Source organism: Topomyia yanbarensis, chromosome 2, assembly GCF_030247195.1.
Source record: "Topomyia yanbarensis strain Yona2022 chromosome 2, ASM3024719v1, whole genome shotgun sequence".
Taxonomy (NCBI): domain Eukaryota; kingdom Metazoa; phylum Arthropoda; class Insecta; order Diptera; family Culicidae; genus Topomyia; species Topomyia yanbarensis.
This window is the reverse complement of record NC_080671.1, coordinates 293,032,644-293,058,872: the sequence shown is the minus strand read 5'-3', so window position 1 is coordinate 293,058,872 and position 26,229 is coordinate 293,032,644. Positions and strand designations below refer to the sequence as shown.

General features: G+C 36.9%; 1 protein-coding gene, 1 long non-coding RNA gene and 1 pseudogene across 2 annotated transcripts; 2 read left to right on the top strand and 1 right to left on the bottom strand.

Annotated features, from left to right (window-relative positions):
• The window catches only part of LOC131680441 (uncharacterized), a 61,763-nt pseudogene that overhangs the window by 22,695 nt on the left and 12,839 nt on the right, over positions 1 to 26,229 (bottom strand).
• LOC131683278 (proteasome-associated protein ECM29 homolog) lies at positions 16,298 to 17,556 on the top strand. Its single transcript, XM_058965114.1, has 2 exons — positions 16,298 to 16,673; positions 16,726 to 17,556. The coding sequence occupies exons 1-2, from the start codon at positions 16,526 to 16,528 to the stop codon at positions 17,322 to 17,324; spliced, it is 747 nt and encodes a 248-aa protein (XP_058821097.1). The 5' UTR covers positions 16,298 to 16,525; the 3' UTR covers positions 17,325 to 17,556.
• LOC131683282 (uncharacterized) lies at positions 17,909 to 19,056 on the top strand. Its single transcript, XR_009304466.1, has 4 exons — positions 17,909 to 18,126; positions 18,203 to 18,313; positions 18,463 to 18,707; positions 18,907 to 19,056. It is a non-coding gene; the product is annotated as an uncharacterized LOC131683282 (long non-coding RNA).

Sequence of the window (26,229 nt, the reverse complement as noted above, 5' to 3'; positions counted from 1 at the left end):
ATCCCCATAGATGTCTATAAAATTTCGTACGGATCGCTTATATGGTTCCGGAAATATAGACTAAATCGTCCGGTCACATATGAAATTCCCATATAAGCCGGAACTCAAAAATTTTTTCAAAGGGGGACCCCATGAAATTTCAGAAATCGAATTCGTATTTTTGATGCCAAACATCTTTAAAATGCATGAAACGTCGAGATTTTATGTTATCTCGAAAAAAATTTTTTTTTATAAAAATCGACTTTTTGGGACTTTGCCCGCACCTTTTTGCCTTTCTCAATAGAAAGGTATTACAATTGCTCTGAAAACCGACTTTTTAACGGAGGCCCGGAGGGCCGAGTGAAATATACCATTCGATTCAGTTCGTCGAGTTCGGCAAATGTCTGTGTGTGTGTATGTATGTGTGTGTGTATGTATGTGTGTGTATGTGCGTCTGTGTGTGTGTACGCGAACACAATCTCACTCACTTTTCTCAGAGATGGATGAACCGATTTTTACAAACTTAGTCCCAAATGAAAGGTGCAACGTTCCCATAGGCTGCTATTGAATTTCTAATGGATCCGACTTCCGGTTCCGGAATTACAGGGTGATGAGTACGATCACGCAGAAAATGTCGATTTTAAGAAATTCTGCAATGAATGTATAATGGTGAAAATTTTTCCAAAATGTGACCACAACTGCTTCGATTTGTAGTACTAGGTCATTAACAGCCATTCAAAGTCTCTTTGGTCACATTGGCCACCATCATCGGTTCCGGAAGCCCCGGCGGAAGTATCCAAATTCAGACTAACAGTCACATCGGTTTCTCGGAGGTGGCTAGACCGAATCAACCAAACTTAGTATCAAATGAAAGATGTTGCGTCCCCGTAAATGGCTATTAAATTTTATCCCCAACCGACTTCCGGTTCCGGAGTTACGGGTTGTGGCGTGCGATCACATAGCAAATTGTGATTCAAATCGATACTCCGATGGAAGCAAAAAAGGTAAAAATTTCGCTAAAATGTCTCTCAAATAACTTAACTTTGCAGTTCTAGGTCACCGACGGCCAAACAAACTTTCGTTGACTACATTGACCACCATAGACGGTTCCGGAAGTGCCCGGGAAAAGCGGCCATCTTTCATAACTAGCAAACTCATATCAGTTTCTCGGAAATGGTTGGGCCGATTTTCACAAACTTAGTCCCAAATGATAGCTCTATTATCCCCACAGATGTCTGTAAAATTTCGCACGGATCGCTTGTATGGTTCCGGAAATATAGACTGAACGGTCCGGTCACACATGAAATTCCCATATAAGACGGAACTCTAATTTTTTTTTCAAAGGGGGGACCCCATGAAATTTCAAAAATCGAATTCGTATTTTTGATGCCAAACATCTTTAAAATGCATGAAACGTCGAGATTTTATGTTATCTCGAAAAAATTTTTTTTTATAAAAATCGACTTTTTGGGACTTTGCCGATTTCGCACCTTTTTGCCTTTCTCAATAGAAAGGTATTGCAATTGCTCTGAAAACCGACTTCTTAACGGAGGCCCGGAGGGCCGAGTGACATATACCATTTGATTCAGTTCGTCGAGTTCGGCAAATGTCTGTGTGTGTGTATGTATGTGTGTGTGTATGTATGTGTGTGTATGTGCGTCTGTGTGTGTACGCGAACACAATCTCACTCACTTTTCTCAGAGATGGATGAACCGATTTTTACAAACTTAGTTCCAAATGAAAGGTGCAACGTTCCCATAGGCTGCTATTGAATTTCTAATGGATCCGACTTCCGGTTCCGGAATTACAGGGTGATGAGTACGATCACGCAGAAAACGTCGATTTTAAGAAATTCTGCAATGAATGTATAATGGTGAAAATTTTTCCAAAATGTGACCACAACTGCTTCGATTTGTAGTACTAGGTCATTAACAGCCATTCAAAGTCTCTTTGGTCACATTGGCCACCATCATCGGTTCCGGAAGCCCCGGCGGAAGTATCCAAATTCAGACTAACAGTCACATCGGTTTCTCGGAGATGGCTAGACCGAATTAACCAAACTTAGTATCAAATGAAAGATGTTGCGTCCCCGTAAATGGCTATTAAATTTTATCCCCAACCGACTTCCGGTTCCGGAGTTACGGGTTGTGGCGTGCGATCACATAGCAAATTGTGATTCAAATCGATACTCCGATGGAAGCAAAAAAGGTAAAAATTTCGCTAAAATGTCTCTTAAATAACTTAACTTTGCAGTTCTAGGTCACCGACAGCCAAACAAACTTTCGTTGACTACATTGACCACCATAGACGGTTCCGGAAGTGCCCGGGAAAAGCGGCCATCTTTCAAAATTAACGAACTCACATCAGTTTCCCTGAAATGGTTGGGCCGATTTTCACAAACTTAGTCCCAAATGATAGCTATAATATCCCCATAGATGTCTATAAAATTTCGTACGGATCGCTTATATGGTTCCGGAAATATAGACTAAATCGTCCGGTCACATATGAAATTCCCATATAAGCCGGAACTCAAAATTTTTTTCAAAGGGGGGACCCCATGAAATTTCAGAAATCGAATTCGTATTTTTGATGCCAAACATCTTTAAAATGCATGAAACGTCGAGATTTTATGTTATCTCGAAAAAAATTTTTTTTTATAAAAATCGACTTTTTGGGACTTTGCCCGCACCTTTTTTCAGTTCAATATTACCGTGGCTGTTTTTTCTTTTTCAAAATTTTAGAACTCGAATAATGATTTATTTTCCTGTATATAGTTGTCATGTGATGTATAATAATAAAATGTAATATATGCATTTAAAAGTTTTTAATGAATATAAACAACGCACACATTCGCGTGATTCATGATTGAGAAAGGCACAATTGCACCGCTAGGTAAATTAAAATAGGGTGATAAGTACGAACACGCAGAAAATGTCGATTTTAATAAATTCTGCAATGAATGTATAAAGGTGAAAAATGTGTGTGTGTATGTGACCAAAAATGTCACTCATTTTTCTCAGAGATGGCTGAACCGATTTTGACAAACTTAGTCTCAAATGAAAGGTGCAACGTTCCCATAGGCTGCTATTGAATTTCTAATGGATCACTTCCGGTTCCGGAATTACAGGGTGATAAGTACGAACACGCAGAAAATGTCGATTTTAATAAATTCTGCAATGAATGTATAAAGGTGAAAAATTTTCCAAAATATGACCACAACTGCTTCGATTTGTAGTATTAGGTCACTAACATCCATTCAAAGTCTATTTGGCCACATTGGCCACCATCCTCGGTTCCGGAAGCCCCGGCGGAAGTATCTAAATTCAGAATAACAGTCACATCGGTTTCTCGGAGATGGCTAGACCGATTCGACTAAACTTGGCCTCAAATGAAAGGTATTGCGTCCCCGTAAATGGCTATTTAATTTCATCCCGATCCGACTTCCGGTTCCGGAGTTACAGGTTGTGGCGAGCGATCACATAGCAAATTGTGATTCAAACCGATACTCCGATGAAAGCAAAAAAGGTAAAAATTTCGCTAAAATGTCCCTCAAACAACTTAAATTTGCTGTTCTAGGTCACCGACGGCCAACCAAACTTTCGTTGACTACATTGACCACCATAGACGGTTCCGGAAGTGCCCGGGAAAAGCGGCCATCTTTCAAAATTTACGAACTCACATCAGTTTCCCTGAAATGGTTGGGCCGATTTTCACAAACTTAGTTCCAAATGATAGTTATAATATCCCCACAGATGTCTATAAAATTTCGTACGGATCGCTTATATGGGTCCGGAAATATAGACTAAATCGTCCGGTCACATATGAAATTCCCATATAAGCCAGAACTCAATTTTTTTTTCAAAGGGGGACCCCATGAAATTTCAGAAATCGAATTCGTATTTTTGATGCCAAACATCTTTAAAATGCATGAAACGTCGAGATTTTATGTTATCTCGAAAAAAATTTTTTTTGTAAAAATCGACTTTTTGGGACTTTGCCGATTCCGCACCTTTTTGCCTTTCTCATAAAGAAAGGTTATGCAATCACTCTGAAAAACGTCAACCTAATCCCGGCCCGGAGGGCCGAGTGTCATATCCCATTCGACTCAGTTCGTCGAGATCGGAAAAAGTCTGTATGTGTGTGTGTGTGTATGTATGTGTGTGTGTATGTGTGTGTGTATGTATGTGCGTATGTGTCAAATAATGTCACTCATTTTTCTCAGAGATGGCTGGACCGATTTGCCCAAACTTAGTCTCAAATGAAAGGTGCAACCTTCCCATCGGCTGCTATTGAATTTTGGATCGATCGGAATTCTGGGTCCGGAATTACGGGTTTCAGAGTGCGGCCACACAGAAATTTCTCATATAAACTATAGGAAAAATTAAAAATAGAATTTTTATTTTTGATGCTAAATGTCTTCAAGGTGCATGAAACGTCGAGATTTGATGCAAACTCGAAAAAAAAATTTGACTACGATTCACTTTTTTGGATTTTGGCACATTTTTGCCTTTCTCATATAGAAAGGTTATGCAATCACTCTGAAAAACGTCAACCTAATCCCTAATAATTTTTTTTGACTAGTTTAGGGTTTCTAGATTTTAACAGGGGCGTAGTTGATGGTTTACGGAGAGGGGTTACACCCCCCCTCTACTGTTCGCGCCCCTCCTTTAAAAATCTCCTTAAATCACCCCTCAGACCACCACCCCATCCAGCCCTCATACCCCTCCCTTTCAACCCCATCATCTTTAAACCACCACTATATCACAAAGCATACCAATTTAAGCTGGGGAGTCGTTCGTTCATGGGACTTTCGCCCTCTTCACATACCCAGCCCCGCATGACAAAATGAGTTAGCAAGCAGATAACATTGTTCTAATGCTGATTAGGCTAATGGAGTATGATATTTTTTTGTTTCAAGTGTTTCACCGTCGACACGTAGCTCATCAAGTTCGTGGCTGGCATGCCATTGTGTATAAGTGCAAAGTGTACTAAGAATGTAATGGACATTTCCACGATTATGTTGAACATAAAAAGCCTCCGTGCCATAGTTTAGAGAAATGAGAAAGGCACAATTGCACCGCTAGGTGGATTAAAACAGGTTTTTACGAGGGGAGGTTAGAATTTTTTTACCAAATGCTACGAGGGGGAGGGAGGGGTAAAAAATCGCCGAAAAAAAGCTACGTCATTTGTGTACGGCTCCTATAACAAATTCGCATCAAATTAGAAAAAAAATACTTTTAATTTCCATTTTTGCATCAACTATCAACTTGCATTTTGGAGTAAGCCTTTTTCAAATGTTTGCCTAAAAATGGCTCACTTCAACGAATCATGTACACTCAAGTTTTTTTTTACGCGGTTTTTTTTGCGCGGTATTTTTTTACGCGGTTTTTTTTACGCGGATTTTGAAATTTACGCGGTTTTCATTTACGCGGATTTTGAAATTTACGCGGTTTTCATTTACGCGGTTTTTGAAATTTACGTGGTTTTCATTTACGCGGTTTTTGAAATTTACGCGGTTTTCATTTACGCGGATTTTGAAATTTACGCGGTATCCATCAATGAGGTTCCCTTTATCGCGGATTCTTAAATTTAAGTGGTCTTCATTTACGCGGATTTTGAAATTTACGCGGTTTTCATTTACGCGGATTTTGAAATTTACGCGGTTTTCATTTACGCGGATTTTGAAATTTACGCGGTTTTCATTTACGCGGTTTTCATTTACGCGGCTCGTATCCCCCGCGTAAAAAAAACTTGAGTGTATATTCAAGAGATAATCAAATCATTTTGGCTCAAGGGCAACTTTTTAAAAGGGCGTATGTGTTTTTGCGTGCTCTACTTTCTAAAAAATATTGTTCAAGAACCATAATTTGAACAGCAAAACTATTCGAGAATGCGTTGCAGGGCATTCATTAATCTTTTTAACAAAAATATACACTGAAAAAAAATGCACCGATTTTCAAAAAATTTATAATTTATATTAAAAATTGAAATTAAAAAACCCATTTTTTTAATTTTTTATTTTTTACCAGCGAAAACCTAAATAAAAAAAAAAGATGGGTGGGTAATGTCTAGGACATAACCGGAGTGTCGTGACTACTCGTTTGACTTGTAATTCAAATCGAATGATACTCAATGAAATATGTGGGAATGTTTCAAGTTATTCTTTATAATAATTATGGTGGTTCTGAAAAGAACCTTTGTTGTTGGCGTCTGCGTTGATAGGGGATGCGCTGGATTCTAAGCTTGTTGAGACATTCATTCATGAAATGAACAATTTTCTTGCTTTGAAATATCAATGTTAAAATCTCTCGAAACAACCATCGGAATCTTTTTCGTACAGAAATGAACACGCTTAACGAAAAACTAGGGGCGGGTAATGTCCGGGACATAACCGCGATGATCATATTCTTAAAATTCTGCTTGTATCTCTTTCAAATGGCTAAATTTTACGCATTAAGTTACCGGGCTCAGCGAAATTTTCCTGGGGATCCCGTTCGTTAGTATATTCAGCAAAACAATTTTATTACCGAGTTCTCCGCGTTGAATACAGGTCAATAATTTCATATAATGATTTCAACAAGCAGACAATGTACATGTCTGACAGGTGGGAGTGTTCTGAAGTGGTTTTAGTGGAGGTTACAACATAAAATCATGTATTGGACATTTTTCAATGATTCTCCTTAACCCTGCAAAACCACGGGGTTGGCAGCAGAGGGTTAAGTTGTTTGGAAGAGATAACAGTTAATATATGATAACTAAAAATATAAAATTGTTCTATAAATTGCAAAGTTATTGCCGCGTTGACCTGAAAATTTGTCATTTCATTCATAAAGGAACAATAATTGAAATTATGTCAATTTATGCTTTGCAAGATTTGAAATAACTTCGAAGTGTGGTCACGACACCCCTTTTATGTCATATACATTACCAACCCATCTTTTCATCATTCGTTTTGGTGTAGCTTTCGCTTAGTGGCAGAGTTGCCACATTCACTGATTTTCTTGGAAGGATTTGCAAAAACCTTCGGGTTTGTAGATTAGAAAAACATTTTCTTATGATTCACTGGTAAAAGTACAGATTTAACAAGCGCAAACTTAGTACTAGTTAATAAAAGAAACTTTCTAAATAAATTCTTTTTCCATTTTGCATTCGTCCTAATAAGGACGGTTTGGAGATAACTATGTTGATACAAGACAAGAATCTTTTGAAACAATTCAAATCTTGCCGACGATTGTTTTTACTGCGTACATACATCTTTCCCCTTTCGCAGCTCACACCGAATGAGTACGCTTTGCAGCCTTTGATATTTTGGTGGCAATTTTAGTGGAAGTTACTACCGCCTTTTCAGTGACTGCGTTTCTTAGCCTCTGGTTTTTTGGCCTTCTCACCGCCACCAACGTTTTTCTTCTCTCCGGTGGTAGCCGATTTGATTGGTCGTCCGATGCAGCTTCTCACGACCACGCACGTCTGTTATGCACTGCGTCTTACACACGTCTGGCTTTGAGAAAAGCTGCGACACCCCTATTTATAGGTTTTATCATTAATGTTGATTCTCATTTAAAGTAGTTTTTGAACTATTTAAACAAATTTTATATAGCAAACAACGTATCGGTAGCGTTGAACGTTTTCCTTCCGATTTATGAAACAAGAATGGTAATCCGTTTAGTAGAAGAAAAGTTATTAAGCTTCAAAATGTACGTAACGCTTTCGCTAATATACACTACTATCGCTTTCTCGCTCGTTCTCGTGGCGTGCATGGACCTTTCCTTTCCGTCCGGCTTCTAATGGCTTAACCAAAACTAATATGCCGGCTTTCCCCCACTAACTGCTCTCGTCAAGCAACCCAATACGAATAATCATAGGAACAAACATGTAGTGACCTATATATAAACTTTTCATTATTTTATTGTTCATTTGCTGCACCATTTTGACGGCTCTGTGCGGGATGGGCTGAAAATTTTCACTTTTCCGAGTCGTTTTCGAAAGATTTTTCAAAACACTATTTTTCCGTTGATAATGAATGTCCTACATATTCCAAAATTTAATACAACATTGGTACAAATATTTTCGACAAAATGCCGAAGAAATTGATTAAATCCATTCAGTACAACAAAAGATATAAGCGTTCAAAATCTTACATCATTTTTCTTCCGAAATTTTGAAAAGGGCCCCTATATTGAAAGGTAAGTCGTTAGTCACGACAAAAGAAACATTTTAAGTCTAATTTCATGTTGGAGAAGTTATCAATAAAAAAGTTTTTCTAACAATAACTTTGTACATGTTTTTCAATTCTGTACTATTTTACAGACAAAAATATATTTTTTATCGATTGTGATTCTAAATGTCATTTCAAATGAAAATGCTCTTTACAGAAATCTTCGAAAATGTAGTTGTTTTCAAGATATTTTAAAGTTTGTTTCGACAAAAAGTAATAATTCTTTAAATTACGCCCTTTTCATAAGTTATTCGTGTTTCTCCATCAACAATCGTACGATTTTCATAGTAGTCATAATACATTCTACAACTTTCCTCTTTACACCATGACGGTATAACGAACCATTAAAAAACTACAGGAAAATAATAAAAAATTTATTTGTCTACATAGAAATTTAATTCTCTAAAAATGTTGTTTTCAGCGCCAAGCTGATAATATTCGGATAATAGTTCAATTTGTACGTTATTTAAATCGCACATTTGAGAATTACTCTTTATTCTGGAGAAACCATAGGACGACATAGATTTTACCTGCCAATGTTTTCTGAAGCAAAATAGTTGATACCTGTATGAACCATGTATTAAAACTTACCTATATTTTACATTGAAATAGGTTAACACATTAAAGAGACTTAGTCAGTACGGTGTTTTGGTGTCAACAAGAGCAAATTATTATAGATATCAATAAAGTAAGGTGTTGTAAGCCATTTCCTAGTAAACGGTGTTCATCGAAGCTTCGCAAAGTAACGCAATAAATTATTGAAATTTTAAAATCCACAGAGTGTAAAATTCAATTGGATGAGTCTGTTTTTATATGTGATACTTGCAGGTTGCAGGTATGCAATTCTGACAATATAAAATATCTGCAGTTACCGAGCATCTACACTACAGAACCACAATCATCACCTTCAGGATATGATCCAGTAGACATACCATCGGTTACATCAATCTTCTCAGCATCTACTCAGGAAAGCGATGTGCAGGATTATTCCAGAATACATAACATTGAAATATTCAATAAAGGAGTCCTGGGAATCAACGTTTCACCAATAGCAATAAACAAGCTTCAACAAGTCAATTATTCCAATAGTACATATTCGAATATTTCACATGGAATACGAAAACATTTATTCGGGTTTAATGTAGAAAATGATGAGCTGGAGTTATTAAAAACGAAAGCTGCTGACCTTGATGATATAATTTCTCAACTGAAAAAGAGATTTGAAGATTCAGGATGTTCAAGAAACGATCAAGTGAGGTTATTGTCTATTTTACCAAAATCTTGGTCAAATCAAAAGATAATGGATGAATTTCATGCAAACAAACACATTGTATCGCAAGCTAGGTTGTTAGCAGAAGGAAAACATCACAACAACAAGAACAACAACGAAAAGATGGTTCATACTTTGGATTCACAAACAAAAAACACGGTGTTGGAGTTCTATGATAGCGACCAGATTAGCAGAGCCATGCCTGGGCTAAACGACTATGTTTCTGTGAAAAAGGATGGTAAGCGTCAACATGTACAAAAACGTCTGTTAATTTGTTCATTGAAAGAGGCTTTTAATAGGTTTAAGGAAATTAGTGAATTTACTATTGGATTTAGTTCATTTGCATCATTGAGACCGAAGAATTGCAAGCTATTAGGAAGTTCAGGTTCTCATAACATTTGTGTTTGTACGATTCACGAGAATATTATTTTAATGCTCCATAGTCTACAAAAATATTCTTTCGAAAAAGATTACAAGTTGCATTTCGAAAAAATGTTGTGTAGTGCATCGTCAAGATCAAAAGATTCTTATCTTCGTGAATGTGACCGCTGTCCAAATCTTTCAATGTTTGAACACAATTTTTTGGAAGAATTGGAGGAACGTTGTGTTGGAGAAATAACTTTCGAACAATGGGTTGCTACCGATAGATGTAATCTAGAAACACTCGTCAAACCAGTTGATGAGTTTGTAACATATTTTGGTGAGAAGTTGGAAAAATTGATAACTCATAATTATATAAAACATCAACAGTCTATTTTTTTAAATGAATCGTCTTTAAAAATAGGCGAAGTTTTAGTAATTTGTGATTTTTCTGAGAATTATTCATTTGTTTTGCAGGATGCTTCTCAGAGTAGTTATTGGAACAATGATCAAGCTACAATTCATCCGTTTGTTATTTATTATATGGACTATGGAATAATAAAAAAATTAAGTTTTGTAATAATATCCGAAGTTCTAAAACATGATACAATCGCGGTGCAGGTATTCATTTCAAAGTTAATAACTTTTCTAAAACCAAAAATGAAATTAAAGAAGGCTATATTTATATCTGATGGATCTGCTTCTCAATACAAAAATAGAAAAAAAATTGCTAGTCTTTGTAAATACAAAACTAATTGTAACATTGATGCTGAGTGGCACTTTTTTGCACTCATGGAAAAGGACCCTGTGACGCAATTGGCGGGACATTGAAACGAATGGCAAGAAATGCGAGCTTAGCAATAGCACACGAAGATCCAATCACAAGTGCAGAAGAGTTATATAAATGGGCTAACCAGCAAAGTAATGAACAATTAACAAAAATTTCGTTTTGTTATGTATCACAAGAAGAATACGAACAGGGAGCAGCTGAATGGAGTAGCATGTATCAGAAGGCAAAAATGATTCCAGGTACACAGAAATATCACTTCTTTGTTCCTATTTCAGAAAATAAAATTGCCGCGAAATTTTTCGAATGACGAAACACCAAGTATTTTTAGCATATATAAACGAACAAAGTGTTAAGGTGTATATAGAAGATAGGAATTGTATATAATAGGAAGAAATAAATTTTAGTATAAAAAATGACCGATAGTGATTTTATAAATCGGACCTATAACTTGCAACATTATCCTCTTATCATCTTGGTTTCAAAAGGTAAGTTGTAGAACTTATCATGACTATTATGAAAATCGTACGATTGTTGATGGAGAAACGCGAATAACTTATGAAAAGGGCGTAATTTAAAGAATTATTACTTTTTGTCTAAACAAAATTTAAAATATCTTGAAAACGACTACATTTTCGAAGATTTTTGTAAAGAGCATTTTGATTCGAAATGACATTGGGAATCACATTCTATAGAAAAAAATATATATATTTTTGTCTGTAACATAGTATAGAATTGAAAAACATGTACAAATTTGTTGCTAGAGAAACTTTTTTATTGAGAACTTCTCCATCATAAAATTAGACCTAAAATATTTCTTTTTTATTTAGGTTTTCGCAGGCAAAAAATAATAAATTAAAAAATGGGTTTTTGTTTTAATTCCAATTTTTAATATAACTTATAATTTTTTTGAAAATCGGCACAATTTTTTTTCAGTGTATTTTTTTATACAAAGATTAATGAATGCCCTGCTACTCATTCTCGAATAGTTTTGCTGAACAAATTATGGTTTTCGTATTATTATTGTTTGTTCATTGTGCATGCAAAAACACATACGCCCTTTAAAAAAAAGCTCTTGAGTCAAAATGGTCTAATAACCTGTGGAAGTCATGGAGACTCATAAACCAAACATAGCTGCAATTTTTTGTTAAAATCGGAGATGGTGGTCGGCCACTTCTCCGTGGAATTCCTCTGTGGACACAACACTTTTAGTTTTACAGGCTAGTCACTGGTAGTCATGTGGTCCTCTCGGCTTATACCTTTGAGGGTGATATTAATTAAAAGCACGATGTGTACTTATGCGTTGTTCAAAGTTGAATATATTTATTCAGAGACATAACTTATCCTAGCCTATGCAATTTGGAGGTACCTGAAGTCATTATGTATTTGTGAGCCAATCATTGATCGCTACGTTGATCGTGAGAGAGGATATATTAGAAAGAGACCGCACGATCAAGGCTGACGCGCTACATGCAGCTTAGCAACAGTTTAGCCCGGTAACAGTGGGAAGGCAACATTTCTGTAAGCTCAGCAAGACGAAACGTGTGCATTTTACTGGGAATGACCGTGGGTCGATGACATGTGTGATACACATGCCAAACATGTTTTGTACATATTTTGTGAAAATACTTCGGCATTAACACATGTTTTCAAACATTATTTTTGATTTCAAAACATGTCCAAAAATAAAACATGTTTATTGTGTGTGGGTAAAATGAACATGTGGTGGTGGTAAAATGAACACCTTCTAGTGACCTGCAAAATGTCCTGTATATATGCAAAGCATTTTCCGAGCAATGCTGATGTTCCAGCGGATCAAGACCCTGCATACACACAGGGCATTTTGTAGGCAAAAAAGAACTTGTCACGGAAAAAATAAATTTTCTTGACGACAATCCTGTGTCATCGAAAAACATCTACAAACTTGGGGTTATCCATGGGTGATTAAATTTTTAGGATTTGTTGTAAAACAGTGAAGATAGCAACTTGAAGTTAGCGTTCCGACTCATTTTGGGTTTGGTACTTAGAATGGCAAGATGGTTCATATTGTCCCCACTACAACCTGTTCATTATACCCCCAAGACATTTTATTTTCAAACAGCCGTTCCGATTGAACCATTTTGCCCTGATCCGAGCTTATTGCGGTGAAATATCTGCAAGAGGTTCAATTACTATGACGTAACACCATTTTCAGAATAAAATAAAATTTCACCTCAAAAGACCTTATATTCTATATACTGAATTTAACATCAGCGACTGACATGAATGCCGATTTTGGTTTTTATCATATTTATTCAACATTCGACAGCTTTTTATCAAAATAAATGGTTCCAATATGCTTTGAATACATAACACATCAGTTTTCTGTGAAGTTTGTTCTAAATTTAACAAACATTGTCTTGATTTGGCTACCTGTTCATTTTACCCCCCCCCCCCATGCGCACTGCATAATTTAAATATATCTGTCGGCTACTGCTATTGTCTCCGCTCCGACGTTCGACCAGAGAATGCTCGCCCGAGCAATACTGAAAGTTATATATCACAAGATGACGTCATCGGCAAAATCAATACAGCCAATTATACAGGAGACATCACGAGCGCTTGGCCGCTGGATCAGGGATGTCACAATGAAATTTGCGTTTCGGCCAAAGAAATCTTTTTATCATCTGTGATGACTAAAACAGGAAAAAAAATCTGTGATTAAATTCCAAAAAATCTGTGAAAAATCACAATATTTCCAAAAATCTGTGTAATTTTGATCAAAATGCCAAAAATCTGTCATTTATGAAAAAAAAAAATCTGTGATCAAAAATTATGAAAAAAACTGTGACATTACAGAAAAATCTGTGAAAATGTTAAACCTGCGCTGGATGCCTAGACCTGTCGTCGTCCCCACCCCCAACGGTAGCAGTGATCAAATGCAGCACTCATCGCAGCGCATTGTCAACATGCCTGATTGCAACTGCTGTTCTTTACGTCCGACGTTCGACGGGAGAATGAACTCGCTCGAGGAATAATATTCTTTAAATACTCGAAGATGACGTCATTCATAGAAATGTAGTGTGTTGAGTGCTCAAATCTGTCGTACGAGACGCTGTAGGCACGATGTTACATGCCTGGCAAAAGAGCAACAACTGAATCAAACAGACACGGCTCTGCTGGAAATAGATTGATTGATGTATGGGAGTTTTCGCGTTTTCCGAGATCTATTCATTTTTTTTCTTTTATTTTTTTTACCATTTTTTGTTAACCATTTTTTGTTAACGACCTATTGAGTCAATTTGTCAACAGTTGTTATGGCATTTAACAAAAAACTGGCTCATTCAATGGGTTTCAACGTCGCAAATGCTTAGTGTGGAAGTTTACCGTGACTTAACTTTTTGTCGGTTCCGACAGCATGAAGTAACAAGCTACTTTACGTTTTTTCGGACATGCCGTAGACTCAGGTGATTCGCATTTATAATGCCAAATGATCTTGATTCCTACGGTAGCAGACAAAAAGTTAAGTCGCCGGTAAGCTCTAAGCTTGCATATATGATCCTTCCACGCTTTTCTAATCTTTCTCTCTTCAACTCCTTGCTCTCCCTTGAGTACTATGGCTCTTAATATTGAAAAATATACTTCACCTTCCAGTCCCTTGCTAATTAAATGCCGTAACAACTGTTGACTATTCATTTTTGCTTGTTTTGTCAATAGTGTGCTATTGAAATACAAAAACACTATAGCGATAAAACATAATTTCAGTTAATTCCGAATTGTTTGGAGATAACCCAGCCCGGGGACAACTTGACAGATAGTGCTTGTTTCATATATGTACCTAAGACAAGACGTGACAATAAGGGGGGCCGTTTTTGTTCCAATTTTATGTCAGAATGTTCCAGCTCCTGATTGGTAGATTCTGACGTTTTGCACCGTACGTAATGTTACTGCAGGGATATCGAAATTATGTTTTGCAGTGTTGCTATATTTATAGGAAAAGATTGTCATTACTTTTGCCAAATAAAATTATTATCGTTAAAAAAGTAAAAACGACTAAATTGAACTGAAATTGCGCGGCAAAGTGAAACAAGTATTTATCATGCATTTACCGTATACGTGGTTGATCAACTTTAACAAAAATAAGACAGAAATCACACTGTAATCTAAAATTATTCAGAAAATGGCTTCGTCAAACCTTACTAAACAACCATGACATGGAAAAAACGTGTCCTTCATCAATATACTACCCATGATCGCATAGTTGTCCCATTTTCCATGGGATTTCCTATCTTTATGGGACTGATATGCAATCATGGGCAGTATAGTGAATTAAAGACGCAAAATTTTGTCGGCATAAAATAAATTAACAAGACTATATTTTCATTAATAAAAACAGCAACACTGTTCGGAAGATTTCGGCAGGGTGCAAATGTGCGAAAAGAAGAATGCCGAAGGAAAAATAAGAAGCCGATTGTCACGTCTTGTCTTAGATATGTACCACTAATTTGATGGTGGCGCTAGTATGCCTTCTCCGTACGAGTACCACGAACAACGAAACGAAATAGTTTCAAGAGAAAAGCGTTTTTCGTTACGTGTGTTATGAACGCCGTCGATGCAGCAAGAACAACATTTAGAAAAAGCGTATTCCAAAATGTGGATAAAGAAAACAATTATTAGAGAATAAATTTATCCCTAATTGGAAACTGTCAGCAAGTTACATAAATCTTGTTATAAATTTAACTGGAAGTCGTTTTTTTGGTTTTATTGTTGTGTGAAGTGTGTAATCGGTAAATTATTTGTGCTTTTTGCCGAGAAATATAAATAAAAATCATTTTGGCAATGAAAGTAAACCACCAAGCCTAACAATTCGTGAACATATGACATCTTGTTTCAAATTAATTAAGAACGTCAAGAGTTCTAGAATTTTGTTTGGGAATATGTAGGATTTTCTACACAGTTAGCAAAATTGGTTTTGGATAGAATTTGTGCGCTTTTACCAGAATCCTGGCAGCAAACCGGTAGTGCCCGGTTTTAGCAAGTATGCTGCCAGGAATATACAATTATGTTCGACTCTTGCCAGAGTTTTGTTCGACTTTTGCAATAATTCTGTCCAAAAGATTTTGCGATGGTTTTGGTACGGATCCCTTCAGAATTCATTTCGCATATTACTCAGCTCCAGCTCGTCAGAAAACTAATTGAACGGCGTCTACTGGAGGATTTCATGTTGGTTCGATCCCGCAGATTTTCGGAAATTTCAATATAAGTGGACGCGGCTCGATTTTGAAAGCCATCTTCTTGTATTTCTGAAAATCGATTTATTTTTCTTGGATTTTTAGATCCAAAATGGAATCTATGTTTATGTTAAGGTATGGACAGTTTCTAATTTGAACAGCGAAATAAATTTGGTGAAAAAATGCTTAAATTGTTCACTTTTTACAGATATAGAAAATAATAGATGGGATGCGCCTTTTTTAAATTTTGTTCCATTCGAGCCGCCATGACATCACCAAATCACCACAAAATTTGCTTATGAGTTCAATATATGGGAGCTGTCAAGTTGTCCCCGGGCTGGAGATAACCAGACGGAAATCCGTTCACAAATAACAAAGTTACCCAGTGCCTCAAAAATCGTGCGCATCGTGCTCCAATATGGCGGATTGCATTTGACGTTACCGTTCCAAGCCATTAGAGCGAAAGAGAGCGTGATCTGTACGCGCGTTTCTGATAATCAAAAGATTCTCCTTCTCGCTCTTTCATTTTTTCGGCTTAGAGCAAATGCGTTTTTGTTTTCTTTTTTTTCGTGCTGATGAACTTGAGCAGCTAGAGCAACCGAAAAAAAACCATTGTTTGTTGTGTGGTGGCATTTTTTCTCAAGCCGCAACGTAACATTATTTAATTCGCGGCCTCGAGGAATACCGGGAATACCAGGTTCTCGATGGCAACGCCGGCCATTGTGAATTTAAACAGAATTTCCGCGTACGTAACAGTCAGTACCGATCTGAACATTATGTTCCGGCAACGGTGCCAGGTCTTGTCCTGTCAGTGTAAAGTTCTGAGGCTGCAGTTTGCTCATGTATCAAAAAGTAAGTAACGGTTTCACTTATATATTGAGTTTACAGCAAAGCTTTTTTTCAGTGGCAAGCCGGATTAACAAACTATTCAAAACACTGAAGACTGGTGTTTCAAAACTTATCGGGAAAGGCTCCGAGGAAGCCAATGAGGTGCAAAACGCGGCATACAATACATTGGCTCAACTGGCTATCGTTTGTCCGACTGTGAATACGATGTCCAACTCGTTTCTTCCTATTTTGATCATCTGTCACAGGAACCGGTCTAATTGCATACGCCCGATAAGAGGCGCCTTTGGTAGGGCTCAGGGGATTTTCGACTGGAGGAAGCAACCAAAAATTCCTGGCGATACCGTACTGACTAAGGGAGAAAAGGACACCGTCATGATGACAGAGGACGATTCGTCCCGCATTCCAATCAAAAGTGTTGTAAAGATTCTGTTCCGTCGAGGTATTTGTGGAGAAAGTGCTCAGTTGAAGGAAAGGATGACAACCTATTTGTTTGGAGTTTCCAAGAAAGAACATCCAAACTATGGGTCAACTCTTTTGACAACTGTAAACAACCGACAGAGAAGAATCAGTCCAAAAATCTGTTCTCAACTACTCATGAACCATAATGGATTGTGCTTCCGTGTTTCAAGGGTACGGTTGAATGTGTTACTATGAAGTGAGGTTTACTTATAGTTTCTATATTATCACAAAATTTTTGGATTACCATCGACTCTGCCTGCTGGTGTCAACACTCATCCCGAAGAGGATAAAAAAATGCTCAAATTGGCAGCCTTCTTGAAGTTAATTGCCGAAAGCGGTATTGAGGATGTTATTTGGACAGACAACAACCTTATTAGAAGGGTGCATTACTGGTAGAAAAGAAATTACCGAGCTGACCTGTTTTCGATTTGGTCAGTATCCCTACACTCAAAAAAATGTAAACGTTATGCCTATTGATTTTACACATAGATTTTTGCAATTAGCGGAGGCAAATAGACACTATTTGCTGGCCCATAAACCTAATGTGTGTATTTACAAGAAATATTAATCTTACATTCACATTTCATAACTATAAGGCACATAAAACCCGATTCTATAACAATACGCACATATAACTTATGTATGTGCATACATAGTTTATACAGTTGACACAAAGATGGTATGTGTGCGCGTGATAACATTAGCATTTCTTCTTCAAATGAATTTTAAGTGGTTTGAAGCAAATAGAATTAACGTTTAGATTTTTTTCAGTGTATTGGCTAGAGAAAACAAAGAATTTATACGTTGGGATCTTCGCTGAAGGAAATCTCCGAACCGATCAGAGCACTGTTTGTGAATGTATACTTATACGATGTGCTTTTGGTCTTGGAATGTGACGAGCAGGAGCTGGAGGCGCAAATCAAGGAGCTGCTGGCTCTGACAATAAATCTGGAAAATCGGGATCGTTCCATTATAGCGGCTCTCAATATCATCAAACGTAAGCTCATTTTGACGACCTGAACTGCAAAACTGAAATTTTCAAAGATCTTTTCCCATTATTAATCTTCTTCCAGAATGACAATGGTAATCGATGCTTCAATCGGTCTGTATCAAAAATGTTAGTTTCTACCACAAAACTGCCGCACAGCGCGGTGAAGGCACCGAGGAAATGAAAACTGATCAAGGTGATGTAAACACGAAAGCTCCTATGTTGAAAGTCCATAGCACTTCTGCAGAGTGGTCATACCAAAGCTACAATCCGAGAGGATGTTACATTGTTTAGGCTATCTGGTTATCGGTGATGAGAATTTTTTTTGCTAAACGGTGATTTAAGGTTTTTCTGATTCTGCTGAAGTTGACCAAGGATCCGACTATTGCCATGGTTTAAATTATGCAATCGTGTGGAGAATGTCAAGCGGATCAAGATTCGATAGGAAATATTAACGATGATATACTTATTTAAAACGCTTGTACCATCTGGTTGTTTGCGATGATCAGAATTTGCAGCAAGCGCAAGTCGGTGGAGAATAAAACAGATTCTGCAGCTGGCATTCACTGATTTACTCTCAAAGGATAATGGTAAGTTATGGCATTTTAGTTCTTGACAGCACACTACACCGGTGTTGATGCTACATTCATTCAACTTTGGGTATAATTCTATTTCTTTTTTGCACTACACCGGTGTAGTACCAAATGAGAATGAAAACGCTGTTAAATTGCGTTGCGATATTATCAGTCGGTTTCAATATGAAATTGTTTTTTTTTTAAACTGTTTCAGGATGTGGCATCACGTGGTTTGGGAATGATGTGCTCAATTTCCATGAATGGCAGGCAGGAAAAACTGCCGAATTAGTTGTTGGTCAACTAGACGACTTGTGCAAAAAGAAGACACTAAGATTTTCGAGGAAGGTGTACTGAGGATGGCACCTAGTGGTAAGTAAACTTGAGCAAGTTGGTTTTACGTTTCGTGTTCTGCTCATATGCATGCGGCAGCTGTCGTGACCATCATGAAGTTGAGTTTAATAATACAAACATCCATTCATAAATCACGAATATTGGAATCTTACAATTTAAGAATTTTAGTATTTTAGAAGTCCAGAATTTTAAAATTTTAGAATTCTGGAATTTCAGAATTTTCGAATTCTAAAATTTCATAATATGAGAAATGTAGAATTTTGGAATTTCAGAAATTTAAAATTTTTGAAACCTAGAATTTTAAAATTTTAGAATATCAGAATTTTAGAATTTTACAATAATACAAATTTACAATTTTACAACCTTACACTTTTAAAATTTTAGAATGTTAGAATGTTAGAATTTTAGAATTTTGGAATTTTAGAATTTTAGATTATTAGAATTTTAGAATTTTAGAATGTTAGAATTTTAGAATTTTAGAATTTTAGAATTTTAGAATTTTAGAATTTTAGAATTTTAGAATTTTAGAATTTTAGAATTTTAGAATTTTAGAATTTTAGAATTTTAGAATTTTAGAATTTTAGAATTTTAGAATTTTAGAATTTTAGAATTTTAGAATTTTAGAATTTTAGAATTTTAGAATTTTTGAATTTTTGAATTTTAGAATTTTAGAATTTTAGAATTTTAGAATTTTAGAATTTTAGAATTTTAGAATTTTAGAGTTTTAGAATTTTAGAATTTTGGAATTTTAGAATTTTAGAATTTTAGAACTTTAGAATTTTGGAATTTTAGAATTTTAGAATCTTAGAATTTTAGAATATAAGATTTTAAAATTTTAGAATCTTGGAATTTTAGAATTTTAGAATTTTAGAATTTCAGAATTTTAGAATTTTAGAATTTTAGAATTTTAGAACTTTAGAATTTTAGGATTTTAGAATATTAGAATTTTAGAATTTTAGAATTTTAGAATTTTGGAATTTTAGAATTTTAGAATCTTAGAATTTTAGAATTTTAGAATTTTAGAACTTTGTGGTTTTAGAATTTTATTTTTTTTCCTTTTTTATTAAGTTTAATATGTAGCCACATTTCTTTTTTTACTTTTGAAAGACATTCAATTAGCTAGAGGTTACTGAGTTGCGCAAATAATGAAAATTTAGAGCAATAGTACTCAAGTGAGAGCAAGGATGTGTAACATACAGATCGGAAAAATATGTCAATGTCCCCGTTCTGCCAGTCCAAATTTCACCAAGGGGCTGATAAAAACGGGTTTCACTGTATAAGAATAGTACAATATTAGAATTCTAGAATATTAGGATGTCAGAATTTTGGAATTTAGACTTTCAGAATGTTTCGGACTTGATTGATTTGGCACATATTTGCCTTTTATATAGAAAGATTTTGTCATCACTCCGGAAATTATCAAACTGATTCAGTCATTTTTTTTTACCTGAATGGGTACTCTTGGTTTAGCACCCTCCCCTAGATTGGCGGTATTGCAAACATCATCAAGTATATTTGTGCATCAGTTTCATAGAACCTCTGACAGACAACTGCTTTAAGATGGTTATTGCATTACGCTTCGATAGTGGTGCATCGAGGAGACCTAGAGGGCTTATGGACCTTTCATGTTTTGTGTTTTTTCATACTCGTCACCAGCCCTAACTAACGGTCAACCACAAGCCTGTGCGTGCTAGCGTGGCCGACTGGCGGGTCGACATGGATTGGGTTTTGTTGTGAGCCGTATTTGCAAACATTGTTTCACAGTTTAATGCAGTGTTGGTGGACACAGTGGGGTCATAGGGTAACAATTTGTCAGTCGACTTCGTTATCGTGCAAATGCTTATAAAATTAATGCAAAAGTAGAAGCCTATTAGTGGTTGTTTTGCAATAATTGTAGTTTTTAGTGCTAGTGTACAATAGTCGAAAGCCTATATGTGTATCGTCTGAGTATTTGTGACAGCTGGGTCAGGGAATGGATGCGGAACTGACATATATGATAAAATAGTGGGTAATCATATCTAGGATGCGTTGGTCACATTTTACCAGTGTTCATGCATTCGATTCGATTCATTTGGGAAGATCGGATTGGATATATTAAAGTACGATTAATTTACCGACGCACATGAATTATCCATTTCCGGTCAGCATAGCCTGATAAAATCTCGTCAACATTAAAACATCCCGGTAATTAAGTGAACGTTTTATCACCTATACATCTACAATCGCGGTCTCATGCATTAACCCACCGCTCGCGCGATCATGAATTATCACGTCCGGAAGTCTATTCTCCATTCTAGCAGCCTAGACTCATGCCTTCAGTTAGACCAATAAAAAATATGAGGCTCATATTCACTGGACAGCACGTCCCATGGCGACATGACCAGGAACTCTAGTGAAATGGGAGAACTCACTCTCTTCTAGCATGTGAACCGGAAGTTGTCGTTTTGTAATAATCGTAGTTTTTCGTACTAGTGTATAATTGCTATGTACTAGTCGTGTGTATGTGTTCGTCTGAGTATTTGTGACATTTGGGACAGGGAATGGATGCGGAACTAGCGTATAATAATTCCGGTATTCAATTTGTGCATTTGGTTCTATTCATTCGAGGTTAGATTGGATAAATTAGGGTATACTGAATTTACCGACGCACGTGAATCATCCGTTCCGGCCAGCACAGCATGATGAAAGTCTAACAAAATGCAATCGTCGTTAATGGTAAATATACAACATTTGCTGCCTTTAGATGAGTTTGATTGCCTATTACATGTGTTTTCCTATTCTACTTCATTGGTCTCTTTCTTTTGTACCTGTATTAGTTTGCTTTTCCATACAATTGTAATCAAGATCCTTGTATCTTTTTTTCTTTATTCGGTATAGTATGATTCCTTTTATTAGTATATACCTACTATACGCTATCTATACTCATATAGGTACAAACGCTCGTGGCATTCGTGATAACACAAAAGCGACCATGCATTAGCAATAATCCACACATAATTACGATTTCGCAAACATGAAAACATCCCGGTAGTTAAGTAAACGTAGCACCTTTAAACTTCCTAAGGCGGTCTCAGACATTAACCCACCACTCGCGCGATCATGAAACGGTCACATCCGGAAGTCTTACCTCGGTCCTAGCAGTCTGGACTAATACCTTCAGTTGAACTAATAAAAACGTGACGCTCATATTCACTAAACAACACGTTCCATGGTGACATGACCTGGAATTCCTGGGGAAACGGACTCTCTTCTACAATCTGTACCATACACTAAAAATTAAGCATCAGATTCACGGTTCGCGCGCGATCAAACAAGAATACACGCTACATCATTATAAAATCAAAATTATACACTCGAAGTCACATACACGTGACAAACACGTTAATATGAAAATGTATGAGCCCTTCGCGACCATCCCCGCCACCTACACCCGCGATCTCGTAAACATGATAACATCCCGGTGATAAAGTGAATGTATTAGCTCCTATAAATTTTCAAACGCGGGGTCAAGCGTAAACCTAAAAACTCGCGCTCGCACGATCATGAATTGGTCACTTTCGGATGTTTCCAATGTTGATATCAGCAGACTAGGTCCATGCCTTCAATTTCCAATTAAAAAAACCTGTTTCAATCCACCTAGCGGTGCAATTGTGCCTTTCTCCATCATGAACATGAGAATTTTTGCGTTGTTCATATTCATTAAAAGTTTTCAAATGTACATATTACATTTTTATTATACACGATATGACAACTATATACAAGAAAAGAAGTCATTATTCGAGTTCTAAAATTTTGCAAAAGAAAAAACAGCCACGGTAATATTGCATTGAAAAAAAAGGTGCAAAATCGGCAAACTCCCAAAAAGTCGATCCTTTTTAAAAAAAAATTCGAGGTTACATGAAATCTCGACGTTTCATGCATTTTGAAGAAGTTTGGCATCAAAAATACGAATTCGATTTCTGAAATTTCCCTTTGAAAAAATTTCGAGTTCTGGCTTATATGAAAATTTCATATGTGACCGGACGGTTAAATCTATATTTCCGGACCCATATAAGCGATCCGTACGAAATTTTAGACATATGTGGGGTTTATAGGGGAATATTATAGCTATTATTTGGGACTAAGTTTGTGAAAATCGGCCCAACCATTTCCGGGAAACTGATGTGAGTTCGTAAATTTTGAAAGATGGCCGCTTTTCCGGGCACTTCCGTAACCGTCTATGGTGGTCAATGTAGTCAACGAAAGTTTGGTTGGCCATCGGTGACCTAGAACTGCAAATTTAAGTTGTTTGAACGACATTATAGCGAAATTTTTACCTTTTTTGCTTTCAACTGAGTATCGATTTGAATAGGAATTTGCTATGTGATCGCACACCACAACCTGTAACTCCGGAACCGGAAGTCGGATCGTGATGAAATTAAATAGCCATTTACGGGGGCGCCACACCTTTCATTTGAGACTAAGTTTGGTTGATTCGGTCTAGCCATCTCCGAGAAACCGATGTGACTGTTATTCTGAATTTGGATCCGCCGGGGCTTCCAGAACCGATAATGGTGACCAATGTGGCCAAAGAGACTTTGAATGACTGTTAATGACCTAATACTACAAATCGAAACAGTTGTGGTCATATTTTGGAAAAATGTTCACCTTTACACATTCATTGCAGAATTTAAGCTTAAGCCCTTTGCGATTAACAAGGCACACCTACGTCCGCGATCACGCAAACAACATAACACTCCGGTAATAAGATGAACGTTTAAGCACTTACGAAGTTTCAAACGCGAACCTACAAACGTCCGTTGCGATCACGTCCGGAAACCATTACCCTCTTTCCTAATAACTTAGGTCAATACATTCTGTAGGACCAATCAAAAAATAACGCTCATATCCACTAGACAACACGTTCTACGGCGACATGTCCGGGAACTCTAGTGATATGGAAGACCTAACACCAAGGATGAAAAATGCCTACCTTTTCTGCGGCTGTAATTTTTCTGCCTACATTCTCATTTCTCTTTTGACGCTGCTGTCGCTCGCTATTGCAGGACGCCCAGCGCTGTACGGCAGTCTGTAAGTAAAGCAGTAACATGACAAAGAAATACTGCCCCCAGTACAGCCACCAGACGCGAGCGGTACAGCTTCTCTTTCCTTATTTTACACTTTTTAATATTTTTAATGTATTCAATATTTTCAATCATAAACGGCGGCAACAAATGTGGTTCGTTTACGCCAAGACCGGCATCATCGTTTTCGTGTGCGAACCTCTCGCTTTGGCTACGCAGAGAAAAGTGTACAAAGCGAGAGAACAAACTTTACTACGCCACACTCTCACCGAGCAGCCGGAGTACAGCAGCAAAACAAAAATGTATTCTACTGCTCTACGGGAAAATGTACTCAGTTTGGCTACCTTTCTGGCAAGAGCTGTAGTGATGCGTCGCTGTAGCGGGCTGTACGGCTTGTGCAAATGTAAATATACCGAAAAAAATCTAGTTTACCAGTACCTTTGGCATCCCTGCCTAACACACGCGAATGTGCGAAAGGCACACGGTTTTAAAAAACAATTTATACACGCGAAGTTACATACACGTTAGCACACGCGACATACAAACGCACACGCGATCGAATACGTTAACGTACAAATGCTCGAGTCCTTCGCGATGAGACACGCGATCGCGAAGTCCCTACGCCCGACATACCTGAACCGTACAATGAATATCACATTCAGAATCACGGCTCGCTACAATTTGCCTAAAGCAGTGTTTTATTGGGCGTCATTGCCTGTCCCGTCTGCAAATTGTAGCATGTGATTTTGACGGGGAGCCCTTCCGAGAATCTAGCTCTACAGCTCCAGTAGGACAACTCTCGAAAAAAAAGAATTTATGCATGCGAGCACATGCGACAAACACATTAACATACGAACGCTTACACCCTTCGCGATAATATACGTACACTTACGTTCGCGATCGCGCAAACTTGATAATATCCCGGTAATAAGAAGAACGTGTTAGTATTTATGAAGTTACAAACACGAACACACAAACGGCCGTGTTCGCGCGAGCATGAATTGGTCTCGTCCGGAAATCTTTATCCTCCGTCCTAGCAACTTAGGGGCCGTTCATAAACGTGGACTCATAGGGTGGGCGGGTGGTCTAGCTAAAATTTATGTTTGTCTACGAGGGTGGAGACGGGGGGTCTATTTGCAAAAAATATGCGCAGATTTTGATTTTTTTTTGTAATTTTCGTATTACTAATGGGATTTAAAGCGAATTGGGTTCAACATACTAGTCGAATTCAGCTAGATGTATTTATGCAGACACTTCGAAGTAACTTCTCTTTAGGCAACCACTCAACCCAGAACCCACATAATTGGACAAAGCAACAACCTTTCTTGCGTATATTTAGATATAGTAAAATTCAAACTGATTAACTCGAGTGAACGCTTTGTTGTAGAATTATAGGAATAACACAAAATGACAGTTCTAAAGACGATCTCCCAAAATTCCTCTCCGTAAAAGATTTTGACTGTAAAATCCTGCAGTCGTGAATTGTCATCTCAGACACCACTAGCAGACACGCATGGACCATTAAATGTATGAACCAGTTAAAGTTCAAAAATGGTCAAAGTTAAGCATTAAAACCACCATGATAACAAGAAATGCCGGATTTTTGATTTTGAGGTAGTCTGATTTTTTAAATTTTTAATTTAATAATTTCGGTGACTCAAGCTGTGTAGTTAAACTTCTACAACAAAGCGTTCACTCGAGTTGATCAGTTTGAAATTTCTTTTGCAATCGTTTACACTAATTTCAAAATCTTGAAACACCCGTTAAATTTTACGTTTTGACCCGGTGCAAATCCTGGCAATCCGATTCTACTATATAAATATTCGCAGTTAAGGTTTAATACTTAGCGATAATACTTACTTAGGAAATATGACTATTGATTACATAAGAAAAATAGATATTTTCGGAAAGATTTGGATAGTTTCGTCCCTTTAATCGAATAAGACAATTCAAATTATCCCATTATCTTAGAAATATTGAAATTTGTTCACGAAAATTGAAATTTTGCGTGCATGTTTAGTTAAATATTTCAGTCTAGATAATACTTAACATCGACAGTATAATTGCAAATTGTTAGCTAAAGTTTATCAATTTTTACGCTCCACTAATGCTCAAAAAGCACT

Bases quoted from the DNA above. Each gene is read 5' to 3' on its own strand.
- LOC131683278 (XM_058965114.1), top strand. From the start codon at position 16,526: ATGGCAACGCCGGCCATTGTGAATTTAAACAGAATTTCCGCGTACGTA. The intron at 16,674-16,725 runs GTAAGTAACGGT...GCTTTTTTTCAG, and splicing joins GTTTGCTCATGTATCAAAAA to TGGCAAGCCGGATTAACAAA.